Source organism: Hyperolius riggenbachi, chromosome 4 (assembly GCF_040937935.1).
Source record: "Hyperolius riggenbachi isolate aHypRig1 chromosome 4, aHypRig1.pri, whole genome shotgun sequence".
Taxonomy (NCBI): domain Eukaryota; kingdom Metazoa; phylum Chordata; class Amphibia; order Anura; family Hyperoliidae; genus Hyperolius; species Hyperolius riggenbachi.
Genome location: NC_090649.1, coordinates 434,528,898 through 434,541,470, shown reverse-complemented (window position 1 = coordinate 434,541,470; position 12,573 = coordinate 434,528,898). Strand labels below are relative to the sequence as shown.

At 43.5% G+C, this 12,573-nt stretch overlaps 1 protein-coding gene across 1 annotated transcript in view; it reads left to right on the top strand.

The window, feature by feature from the left end:
• TMX4 (thioredoxin related transmembrane protein 4) overlaps positions 1–12,573 on the top strand; it is a 111,000-nt gene that overhangs the window by 75,242 nt on the left and 23,185 nt on the right. Inside the window, exon 5 of the mRNA XM_068232507.1 lies at positions 7,756–7,801. Within this exon, the coding sequence (XP_068088608.1) occupies positions 7,756–7,801 (46 nt within the window). The remainder of the gene's footprint in view (positions 1–7,755; positions 7,802–12,573) is intronic.

Here is a 12,573-nt window from a genome sequence, read left to right as displayed (position 1 = left end):
TGCAGAGCTGATTAACCACCTCTGTGGATTTCTACAAAACATGCACTGTTGGTGGGCCTTGAGGACAGGGTTGGGGAACACTGGCTTAAAGTGTACCAGAGACTATAGAAAATAAGTTTTTATACATACCTGGGGCTTCCTCCATCCCCATGCACAGGGATTGCTCCCACGCTGCCGTTCTCAGCCTTCTGTATTGCTGCTACTGAGTCCCGAAACGTCGGCCAATCGCGTCCAGTCTGCGCAAGAGAAGTGTGCTTTCTACATATCTCTCCGGCGTCTGCTGGAGGGATTCATAGAGGGCGCACTTCTCTCTCAGTGCAGACTGGCTGAAGTTACGGGACCCTTTACCGGCGAAACAGACAGCTGAGGACGGCGTTGGGGGACCGATCCCTGCGCATGGGGCTGGAGGAAGCCCCAGGTATGTATAAAACCTTTATTTTCTATTGTCTCTGGTTTACTTTAAAGCAGATGTATAAAACCATTCAATTTTGCTTTGTCAGTGATCATACTTTCTATGTGTTGCCTTTGTTACCTAACTTGTGAAAAGTTCAGCAAAACAAGATGTAAACCCAACTGAAAATAGAGCCAATCTTACCAGCCAAAAAAGTGTCAATCAGGGAGTTGAAAGACACTCCTGAAAGACATTTTTAGAACCTTCATCACTGTCTTTCTGATAAATGGTCAGATCTCCGTAATGACATTCAAAACAGCATTTTATGATGAATCTGTAGAGACAGTTGTCAACCACCTGGATGCAAGATTCCCTTATGTGCCAATTATTTCCATTCTTCCCAGATTTTGTTTTCTCTGCAGTTACCTCAGATCTGCTAACATTCGTTTTGATTATCACTCAGATAATGGCAATCCTGCTGTTCTGAGCTGTGACTGTCCCAGTGAAGAGTGTCCCGTTCCATCAAAAATGATTAAAAGCAATTCATACAAAAGTCTGTCCAAAACCTGTCTTACAAAAATAAGCAACAAGCTCAGAGAGTCACTTCTGAACTTGGCAAAAGTAGCTGTTTTTGGACTGTTCATGCTGGTGAGCACAGCTGAATGTGAAAGGTGGTTTGTGCTTTAAAGGACATCCAAGGTGAAAATAAACAAATGAGATAAGCAATTGTATCTATCCGCCTTCTTCTAAAAAAATACTTTTTTAGTTGTTCCACAGTTTAATCTTAAATTTACGTTTTAAGTTTGTACTGTTTTATGGCCTCTTCTCAATGGCACATTCATTGAAGCATGTCAGAGCTAAAATCTATTAACTATTGACCGTTTTAGGGTTCGTTTCCACTATCGCGAATCCGCATGCGTCCAACACATGCGGATTCGCACATGTAATGCAAGTGGATGGGCCTGTTTCCACTGCAGCGTTGTTGAGGTGCATTTTTTTCAGCGGTGAAAAAACGCACAAAAGAGCCGCAGAATTCGCCTGCGAGTGGAATGCATGTGAATCGCCGCTAATGTATTGAATAGGGAAATCGCCTGCGGCTTTGGTATGCGAATTTTCATGCGAATTTGCATGCGAATTCGGATGGAAATCAATGTAAATGCACACCGGCACTGCCATGGTTAAATTCGCATACAGCGTCATTAATGCGCATTCGCATGAAAATTCGCATACATCCGCATGTGAAATTCGCATCCGCATGCAAATTTTTACCACGGCGATTCGCACTGCAATAGTGGAAACGAGCCCTTAATCTCTTTCCTGCTATCAAAAGCCATTTACTGCCAGGAAAGTGTTTTATGGCTGTCATTCCTTATCATTGAGGCTATGCATTAGTCTGACCCCAGTCCCGACCCCTACAGAAACTGTTACTTGCATACCTCATTTTTAACTTTCAGGCAGAGAAAGAAAAAAAGGAACACAGCATAGTGATCTGTGTGCTGGGCACTGCACATACACATGTCTATCTCATCATGTCACATGTCACATAGTTACATAGTTACATAGTTACATAGTTATTTTGGTTGAAAAAAGACATACGTCCATCGAGTTCAACCAGTATAAAGTACAACACCAGCCTGCTCCCTCACATATCCCTGTTGATCCAGAGGAAGGCGAAAAAACCCTTACAAGGCATGGTCCAATTAGCCCCTAAAGGGAAAAATTCCTTCCCGACTCCAGATGGCAATCAGATAAAATCCCTGGATCAACATCATTAGGCATAACCTAGTAATTGTAGCCATGGATGTCTTTCAACGCAAGGAAAGCATCTAAGCCCCCTTTAAATGCAGGTATAGAGTTTGCCATAACGACTTCCTGTGGCAATGCATTCCACATCTTAATCACTCTTACTGTAAAGAACCCTTTCCTAAATAAATGGCTAAAACGTTTTTCCTCCATGCGCAGATCATGTCCTCTAGTCCTTTGAGAAGGCCTAGGGACAAAAAGCTCATCCGCCAAGGTATTATATTGCCCTCTGATGTATTTATACATGTTAATTAGATCCCCTCTAAGGCGTCTTTTCTCTAGACTAAATAAACCCAGTTTATCTAACCTTTCTCGATAAGTGAGACCTTCCATCCCACGCATCAATTTTGTTGCTCGTCTCTGCACCTGCTCTAAGATTGCAATATCTTTTTTGTAATGTGGTGCCCAGAACTGAATTCCATATTCCAGATGTGGCCTTACTAGAGAGTTAAACAGGGGCAATATTATGCTAGCATCTCGAGTTTTTATTTCCCTTTTAATGCATCCCAAAATTTTGTTAGCTTTAGCTGCAGCTGCTTGGCATTGAGTACGATTATTTAACTTGTTGTCAATGAGTACTCCTAAGTCCTTCTCCAAGTTTGATGTCCCCAACTGTATCCCATTTATTTTGTATGGTGCTAGACCATTAGTACGTCCAAAATGCATGACCTTACATTTGTCAACATTGAATTTCATCTGCCATGTATGTGCCCATATAGCCATCCTATCCAGATCCTGTTGCAATATGACACTATCTTCCTGAGAGTTAATGATTCTGCACAATTTTGTATCATCTGCAAAAATAGCAACATTGCTCACTACTGCATCTACTAGGTCATTAATAAATAAATTGAAGAGCACTGGACCCAGAACAGACCCCTGTGGGACCCCACTGCTAACAGTCTCCCATTTTGAGTATGATCCATTGACCACAACTCTTTGCTTTCTGTCCATTAGCCAGTTCCCTATCCATGAACACAGACTCTTCCCCAGTCCTTGCATCCTCAACTTTTGCACCAGACTTTTGTGGGGAACAGTGTCGAAGGCCTTTGCAAAGTCCAAGTATATCACATCTACAGCATTCCCAATATCCACATTAGCATTCACTACCTCATAAAAGCTGAGCATGTTAGTCAAACAGGACCTGTCTTTAGTAAACCCATGTTGATGCTGAGAAATAAGATTATTTTCTACTATGAAGTCATGTATAGTATCTCTTAGTAACCCCTCAAATAGTTTGCATACAACTGATGTTAAACTTACAGGTCTATAATTTCCTGGATCAGATTTTTTGCCCTTCTTAAATAATGGGAAAACGTGGGCTGTACGCCAATCCACTGGGACTCTGCCAGTTGCAAGAGAGTCACAAAAGATAAGATAAAGGGGTTTATCTATAACTGAACTTAATTCCCTTAGGACCCGAGGATGCATGCCATCCGGGCCAGGTGCCTTGTCTATTTTTAATTTATTTAGTCTTGCCTTCACTTCTTCCTGCGTTAAGTATTTAATATTACAGTTAGAAGATTGAGACTCTTCCGCCTCTGTAGTTTGCAACAGTGCTGTTTCTTTTGTGAAGACAGAAGCAAAGAAAGCATTTAATAACTCTGCCTTACCTTGGTCATCCACCATTGAGTTCCCATCCTCATCCTTTAGGAGTCCTATACAGTCAACCTTTCTTTTTTTAGAGTTAATGTACTTGTAAAACTTTTTTGGGTTAGATTTGATATCCTTAGCGATTTGTTTTTCAGCTTCAATCTTTGCCTGCCTAATTTCTTTTTTACAATTTTTATTGCACTCCTTTAAAGTGGACCTGAACTCTTGCACAGGACAGAAAGAAAACAATAGAGAAATGCTCCCTGTATGTATTTAGAGAGTTCAGCCTGTTTAATTCCCTCACATTTGTGACTAATCACCAGTGTAATTTGATCTCTCAACAGCGTCAGCTCAGGAATCTGCTGCCTTGGCAGCCTCAGCTAATTTGTAAACACAGGATGTTAACCTTATGTCTGCTTACATGAAAGCATGAAGTAGACATACATGAAGTAGACATACTGCACATTAATTGCAGGGATTGTATCAGATGCAACCAGATGTTGTTCTTTAAAGGTTATTATGCTGTTGCTTATCTTTTAGAGCGGAAAGGAAGTTCTTATTTCAAGTCTGCTTTAAAGTATATCTGAGCTGAGGAGGAGGGGGGGGGGGGGGAAGATGGGAATAGATCCTTTGTCTCTAAAACTTTTAGCCACAGACCCTGAACAAGCCTGCAGCAGATCAGGTACTCTGACTCAGCTGACTCAGGGTTTTGACTCAGACACTACTTATGTCAGAAAGATCAACAGGGCTGCCAGGCAACTTGCATTGTTTACAAGGAAACAAATATGGCAGCCTCCATATCCCTTTCACCTCGGGTTCCCTTTAAGCTTTGAACACACGCTAGGTAATTCATAGTTGGGACCACCTCTGCCGAGAATGTAATGTGTGTACAGTGGCCCCCATCTCCCCCCGGTGCATTGGCGAACGACTTACTGGCAAATCCTATCTGCTGAAAGTATTGCGCCTATTCCTTTACTGCTGCAGCAGAACAAGCCCTGCTTGAACTTACAAACCTTGTCAATCAATCCAGCAGGGGAGTGATTTGTGATTGATAAGTAAACCTGACCTTTCCTTATGAAGCCATCAGGAAAGTGCTGCTTTGGGATTCTATAACCTTAGTTCACCTACAGAAGCTGCGTTGTAGCGTGGCAGAAGATTGGATCCTCCTTGGCGAGCATGCGTCTAGCCTGGTGCCTCTCGGGGTGAATTCTCTGCTCAGTCTGGCCGTATCGTTGGCATATCTGCTCTGCTTTATATCTGTCTGATGAGGTTAAGAATTAAATAAAATGCTGCCGGTAATAAAGGCAGGAAATGCATGTGAGAGCAGCCGGCTTTCAGCCGTATCCGGTTACAGCTCATGTGCCGAATTCTATTAGGAAATCATCTGTTTCAGTCATCTTTCCACATGAAGCAGTAATTCCAAAAACCGCAGCGTTAGACTGATGGGACTTAGCGAGCAATCCCTTTATCCATCTTACTAGAACAGGATATGTTACAATGCTTTACCGCAGTGTTATTTACTCACGGACGGGCGGAATGATAAACTGGAGAAAACATACTGCTGCCTATAAGAATCATCCAGATTTAATAATGTATTCCACTAGTTAAAGTGACACTGAAGCAAAAAATAAAATTGATATGATGAATTGTAAGTGTAGTACAGATAATTAATAGAACATTAGTAGCAAAGAAAAGAGTCTCATATTTTTATCTTCAGGTATATAGCTTTTTTTTTTTAATAACATTGCATCATTCACACAGTATCAGTAATTACAACAAATTGTTAGTTAGTGCAGTGGTTAAAGACACCACCTTTGACACAGGAGAACAGTATTGGAATCTTGGCTACTCAGTAATTAGTTCTTGTACAAGACTCCCCCATACTCCGGGGTGGCTTACTTAGCCTTAGTGTCTGCGGCTCTGTTAATCCTATCCTTGCTTCAGTGTTGGTAACATAGGAGTAAGAATAGCCCGGTCACCCCTGCGATTGCATGGGGGCCTTTCCTCCTCCCATCTGCATGCAGAGTAGCTCTAGGAGTGTTTATATTTACCTGCTTCCAGTGTCGCAAATCTCCATTCATCACAGCAGCAGTACTCTCTGCTGCCCTCCGCTAAGCTCCCGATCACATGACTCGCATCGCTCATGTGATAAGGAGCCGGTGAATGGCAGCAGAGAGAGTGTGCTGTGATGCACAGAGATGACCCGCAGCGCAGGAAGCGGTAATATTACACTCGCTACCTGTTCGAGACCTGGTCTCCTTCATGGATCGCAATACATTCTGCTGCCCTTCACCGGCTCCTTATCACATGACCGATGGGAGTCATGTGATCAGCATGCATGGAGATCCACGGCGCTGGAAGCAGGTAAATAAAATGCTCAGTGTGCTTCTCTGCATAGTGGGAGGGGGTGGTAGGGATGTTTGCTCATTGGCTTCATGCCTGGTCCGGTGGGGGTATGCTATGGTTCTAGGGGGGCCCATACATGATAGTTACGCCCCTGCTCCATAGAATAGAATGAACCACATAAATCCAGACACATCGCCTCTAGTTAGGACATTTAAATAAGTAATTTAAGGAAAAGGAGGTGCTAAAGGGGGTGTGGCCAGAAAAATAGCAAAAATCAGTAACCCTTTGCACGCTCGCATGCAAATGTTCAAACAAATGCATTCGCAGATTCACTCATCCAGGCACCACTGTTATCCCTACAGCTAAATTAAAAGCCAGGGTCTTAGTTCACAAAGGAATGCATTCTTTTGCTTAGTCACCTACACTGTGCAGAAGTTCAAACGATGTGCAATCTTGCGCTAAACATACACCACTTCTGGTTATTCTTAATACGACCACTGGCTGCTCCTCGACCCCGGCTGAAGGGTATAACTGTAGCACAAAGAAAAATAGAAGAAGGAGGAGCGCTCTGTAGTGTATTAAACCTTTTAATTAAGAACCACGCAATGGTTAAAAACACTTACAGAAATGTGAAGAACATCAGACATATCAAGGGTAAACGACCCCAAAAAAACGACCCTGGATGGCAACCTGTTCCTCCTCTGTGGCCAGCAGAGGGAGTAGTCCTATGAATATATACCTAGTGGTGACAGGAAGTAAAACGACCATTTACTTCCTGTCACCACTATGTATATATTCATGGTGGGTGCAAGGCAGTTACTAGCTTGATAAAGGCGTGGATATGCTGAAACGCGTTGCGAAGTGACTGCATCCATTGACCAGAGGATAGGCTCCCGGTGTCCATTAACATCCAGGACTACTCCCACTGCTGGCCACAGAGGAGGAACAGGTTGCCATCCAGGGTCATTTTTTTGGGGTTGTTTACCCTTGATATGTCTGATGTTCACATTTCTGTAAGTGTTTTTAACCCTTGCGTGGTTCTTAATTAAAAGGTTTAATACACTACGGAGCGCTCCTCCTATTTTTCACTGTGCAGAAGTTCCCAGGTAAACGTAGGTGTCCTAATTCTGGCCCTGTAACATGCATAGTGCAGACATGCAAACATTTATTGCATCAAACCTATCCAGGGATTAGGAGCACACAACCTAATCCCTGGATAGGTTTGATGCAATATATGTTTGCATGTCTGCACTATGCATGTTACAGGGCCAGAATTAGGACACCTACGTTTACCTCGGTACTTCTGCACAGTGTCGGTGACTAAGCAAAAGAATGCATTCCTTTGTGAACTAAGACCCCGGCTTTTAATTTAGCTGTAGGGATAACTGGTGCCTGGATGAGTGAATCTGTGAATGAATTTGTTTGAACATTTGCATGCGAGCGTGCAAAGGGTTACTGATTTTTTCATAGAATGGAATGGACTACTTGCTTGAAAGCTGAACACCTCCGCTGCCCATCGATTTATGTAAATTCACCCTAAACAGCCAGGAAAGAAGATTTTGTATGACATTTATTCCCCATGTCTAGACTGTTTTTCACCTTTTTTTGTTGTTGTTTTTTAGGATGTCTGGAATGGCAGGACTCTTTCATTTATCTGGATGGATTCGGGTAAACAATTATGAATTTTCTGAAATTTTATATAGTGCTGATAGCTTTTCTGCAGCCCCTTACAGAAGGTGGATTTTTTTGCAAAAAAATTGGGAATTGGGGCAAAACTTATGGGAAAGTGGAACAGATCATTAATTCTAATTGGCTGATTCACTTCCACACGTGGCATGCATCAGTTTTGCTTCAGTTTTCCAGCTCTTGTTTGGATAATGGACCAGCTATTAAATACCAAAAACTTCATTAGTTAAAACCCAAGTCATACATCAGAAGATAACAGAGCTAAAGCAGTAAGAGCAATCGATGGACAATTTGAATAAATGACTGCTAGCTTTATGTTATCCTAACTTTAATATCAACAGTTGTTAACACTGAGACATGTTTTACCCGAAGATCATGAAAATACCATAAAACACATAACATGCCTCTTACAATGGTCTGTTGGCTCCTAGACTTTCACAGCTGGCTGTTTGAAGCTCATCTCATTCCCAACCACTCCATATTCCGTCTTTTCTTTCTTTGTCCCTTCATTTCAAGTTAGTTATAAGTAGAATATCGATAAATTAACGATTTTCTTTTACTAGGTGTTTATTGCAAAAATTGAGCAGGCTATACAGCAAACATTTCTGAGTATCATAATTACATATCCAGAAGTTATTTTAAAATGATGGGGATTCAGAAATTTGCCAGATATGTGGATTCCCACCATACTGGTCAGAAAATGTTGCCAGATCCTTGGCAATAATCTGAACAAAGAAACCTATAGGCATAATCTAGGCAAACTATAACTCAGGACAAAATGCACTCTCTCCATTCGATATACAAGAAAAAACGAAATAATAAATACTCTCTACACATGAGATTTACCATAGTTAAGGAACTTAACAATTTGTGAAATTACCCATATTGTACTATGAGTCACTGAGCAAGTCCGATAGTAGAACATCAGTAATTTTTACCAATATTCTACTATGGCCTAATCTAACCTTATTGTCACACGAGCCCTCCCTCTGCCAATGCCTAACCCTAACTGACTTCACGGCCTATGCCTAACCCTAACCGCTCCCCCCCCCCCCCTCCAATGCCTAACCCCATTCTCCCATTATCCTACCGATGCCTAACTTGAACCTTCCATTTGTCATACTGTACACTGGGACCACGGGATAGAATCTACTATAGGCAGAGGTTTACCATAAAGATATTCTACTGGTATTTGCTGTATATTGGGGTAGCCAGTATTGGTTAATGAGGACAGATGCCTTCTTGGGACCAACAATTTGGCAATCAGCTGATCCCTTAAGCTTTGTACACATTCCTGACTAAAGTCGGCTGATGCGGACGATAATAACCGCCTTAGCTAATAGTCAGGCGTGTGTACAGAGGCCCCTGACCAGCGATGGTCACTCGGTGGCCAACCTCTTTGAAGACACTGCTCCCCCGCCCACTACGTGATTTCCCGCATGCACAGCTTCCTCGTCCCTCTGCTCCCTGCATTCCCTCTAGATTGTAAGCCTTCAGCAGGATCCTTCTCCATTTCTCCTACCTGTTCTTGCACCTCCATTTCTGTACACCCATCCTATTGATCTAAGTGAACTCGACTTGCCTGATCTCTATGCTCCCATCCAGTGACTGACTAAGCATTACCTTGTAGTGCTGCGTGATCTGGTTTGCATGTATTCCTGTATTGTCTTATCACTGTATGTCACCCCTTAATATTGTCTGTAACCATAACTATGTACTGTATGGGCAGCACGGTGGCGTAGTGGTTAGCTCTCTCGCCTTGCAGCGCTGGGTCCCTGGTTCGATTCCCAGCCAGGGCACTATCTGCAAAGAGTTTGTATGTTCTCTCCGTGTCTGCGTGGGTTTCCTCCGGGCACTCCGGTTTCCTCCCACATTCCAAAAACATACGGATAAGTTAATTGGCTCCCCCTAAAATTGGCCCTAGACTACAGTACTTACATAATATAGACATATGTCAATGGTAGGGATTAGATTGTGAGCTCCTTTGAGGGACAGTTAGTGACAAGATATATATATATACCGTATATACTCGCAAGCAAGCCGACCCGCATATTAGCCGACCCCCCAACTTTTGCCTGAAAAACCAGGAAAAAATGATTGACCCTCATATAAGTCGGGGGTAGGAATGCTGGCCGCATGATCCCCCCCCAGTGTGTCCCAGTATAGCTAGTATAGTGCCCAGTATGGGAAGGTAGTGCCTCAGTATAGCTAGTATTGTGCCCAGGATAGCTAGTATCGTGCCCAGGATAGCTAGTATAGTGCCCAGGATAGCAGGTATAGTGCCCAGGATAGCAGGTATAGTGCCCAGGATAGCAGGTATCGTGCCCAGGATAGCTAGTATAGTGCCCAGGATAGCTAGTATAGTGCCCAGGATAGCTGGTATAGTGCCCAGGATAGCTGGTTTAGTGCCCAGGATAGCAGGTATAGTGCCCAGGATAGCAGGTATAGTGCCCAGGATAGCTAGTATAGTGCCCAGGATAGCTGGTATAGTGCCCAGGATAGCTGGTATAGTGACCAGGATAGCAGGTATAGTGCCCAGGATAGCTGGTATAGTGCCCAGGATAGCTGGTATAGTGCCCAGGATAGCTGGTATAGTGACCAGGATAGCTGGTATAGTGACCAGGATAGCAGGTATAGTGCCCAGGATAGCTGGTATAGTGACCAGGATAGCTGGTATAGTGACCAGGATAGCTGGTATAGTGCCCAGGATAGCTGGTATAGTGCCCAAGATAGCTGGTATAGTGCCCAGGATAGCTAGTATAGTGCCCAGGATAGCTAGTATAGTGCCCAGGATAGTTAGTATCGTGCCCAGGATAGCTAGTATCGTGCCCAGGATAGCTTGTAAAGTGCCCAGGTTAGAGAGTTTAGCACCCCCCGCCCTCTCCCACCCGCTCCCCCCGCGGCCGCTGCTATTACCTTAGCTCCGCGGCTTCCTATTCCCCTGTCCTGCTCTTCATTCACAGCAGCTCGCCCCACGGTGGCTGCTGCGTGATGACGGAGGAAGTGGCAGAGAGCGGCTTCCTGGTTACTATGGGAACCTCTCTCTGCACTTCCTCCGTCATCACGCAGCAGCCACCGTGGGGCGAGCTGCTGTGAATGAAGAGCAGGACAGGGGAATAGGAAGCCGCGGAGCTAAGGTAATAGCAGCGGCCGCGGGGGGAGCGGGTGGGAGAGGGCGGGGGACGACCCTCAGGCACATCACTCGCAAGCAAGCCGACCCCCCAACTTTTGACCCACTTTTTGTGGGTCAAAAATTCGGCTTGCTTGCGAGTATATACGGTATATATATATATATATATATATATATATATATATATATATATATATATATATATATATATATATATATATATATATATATATATATATATATATATATATATATATATATATATATATATATACATACATACTGTACAGCGCTGCGTAATATGTCGGCGCTATATAAATACTAAATAATAATAATAATAATAATAATAATGTACAGCGCTGCATAATATGTTGGCACTTTATAAATACTATTAATAAACAATAGTAACAGAATGTGTTGGCTACACAGCTGACAGGCGGCTGTACAGGCCGCCCCAGCGATATCGCCCGAGGGGATCGGGTCTTAAGTTGTTGGTGTGTACGCACCTTTAGGGCTCTTTCACACTACAGGCAGCGGTAAAAAGGCTAAAACGCTGCGTTTTGGCTGCAGGCGTTTTCAGGGCGTTTTGAAGACGTTTTAACGCCAATACATTACTATCAATTGTAATGAGAAACGCTGCGGTAGTCCCAGAAAAAGCGCCTGGGAGTGTTGAAACGCAACGCTGCAAAACGCAGCGTTAGATGTGAAAGGTAAAGTGAAAGTCTATGGACTTTCATTTTACCTTGGAAAACACTAACTTTGGGCGTGGCGTTAAAACGCCTAAAAAGTCCTCTAGTGTGAAAGGGCCCTTACAGAGGTGTCTGTGACGCAATTATCCCTCAGGCTCTCCATTGTTGTTTAGACGCTTTGTAGATCACTAGCATAATTAAACCGCTTTAATTCTGCATTTTAAAGCTACATTTTAGTCTCCTATCGGGTCAGAGCAACTTGTGATTTTGTAATGAAACAGAGTTTGTGCAACATATTCCTGTTCCAATATCAGGCAGATGCCACTTGTCTGAAAGAACAGAAAGCCTGTGAGCCTTCTTCTCAGTGATCACCTGCATGAGGTATTCAGCGAGGAGGGGGCACCTGCCAGTCTTTCCCTTTGAGCACACAGCTGACTTTACCCACTTCCTTAGGATGCTCCACAGGAAGGAGTAGATGGAGGAGGGGAATGAGGTCAGGTGATGGCTCTGTGCAGGGGGAAACCACTCCCATGTATCTGTCAGCTCCATATTTTGTGCACAAAACTCTGGGTCATGATTTTTCCAAGGGGCATTTATATGAAATAGCTGCATCAAGTATGAAAATCATGCGATTAATTCTATTCATCTTTACTAACCGGGAAAGCTCCTGGAGGGTGAATTAAGGCTTTAAAATATGGCGTTGATTCCTAAGCGAGTTGGTTGCTAGCTGCATGTTGTAGCTGCTAGAGACCCCTGTTACCGCAACAGGCTGCAGTCTTTAGAGACAGGTAACGGTGACGTGTTATTGTTCCCTGTTAACCATGCCTAGTGTTGGAAGGATGTGGAAAACCACAGGGGTTATTTGCACTCGTGAGAGTATTGGATAAGGGTCCATTCACACTTCCCTCAGTACTGGGCGGTATACACAGCAGGCC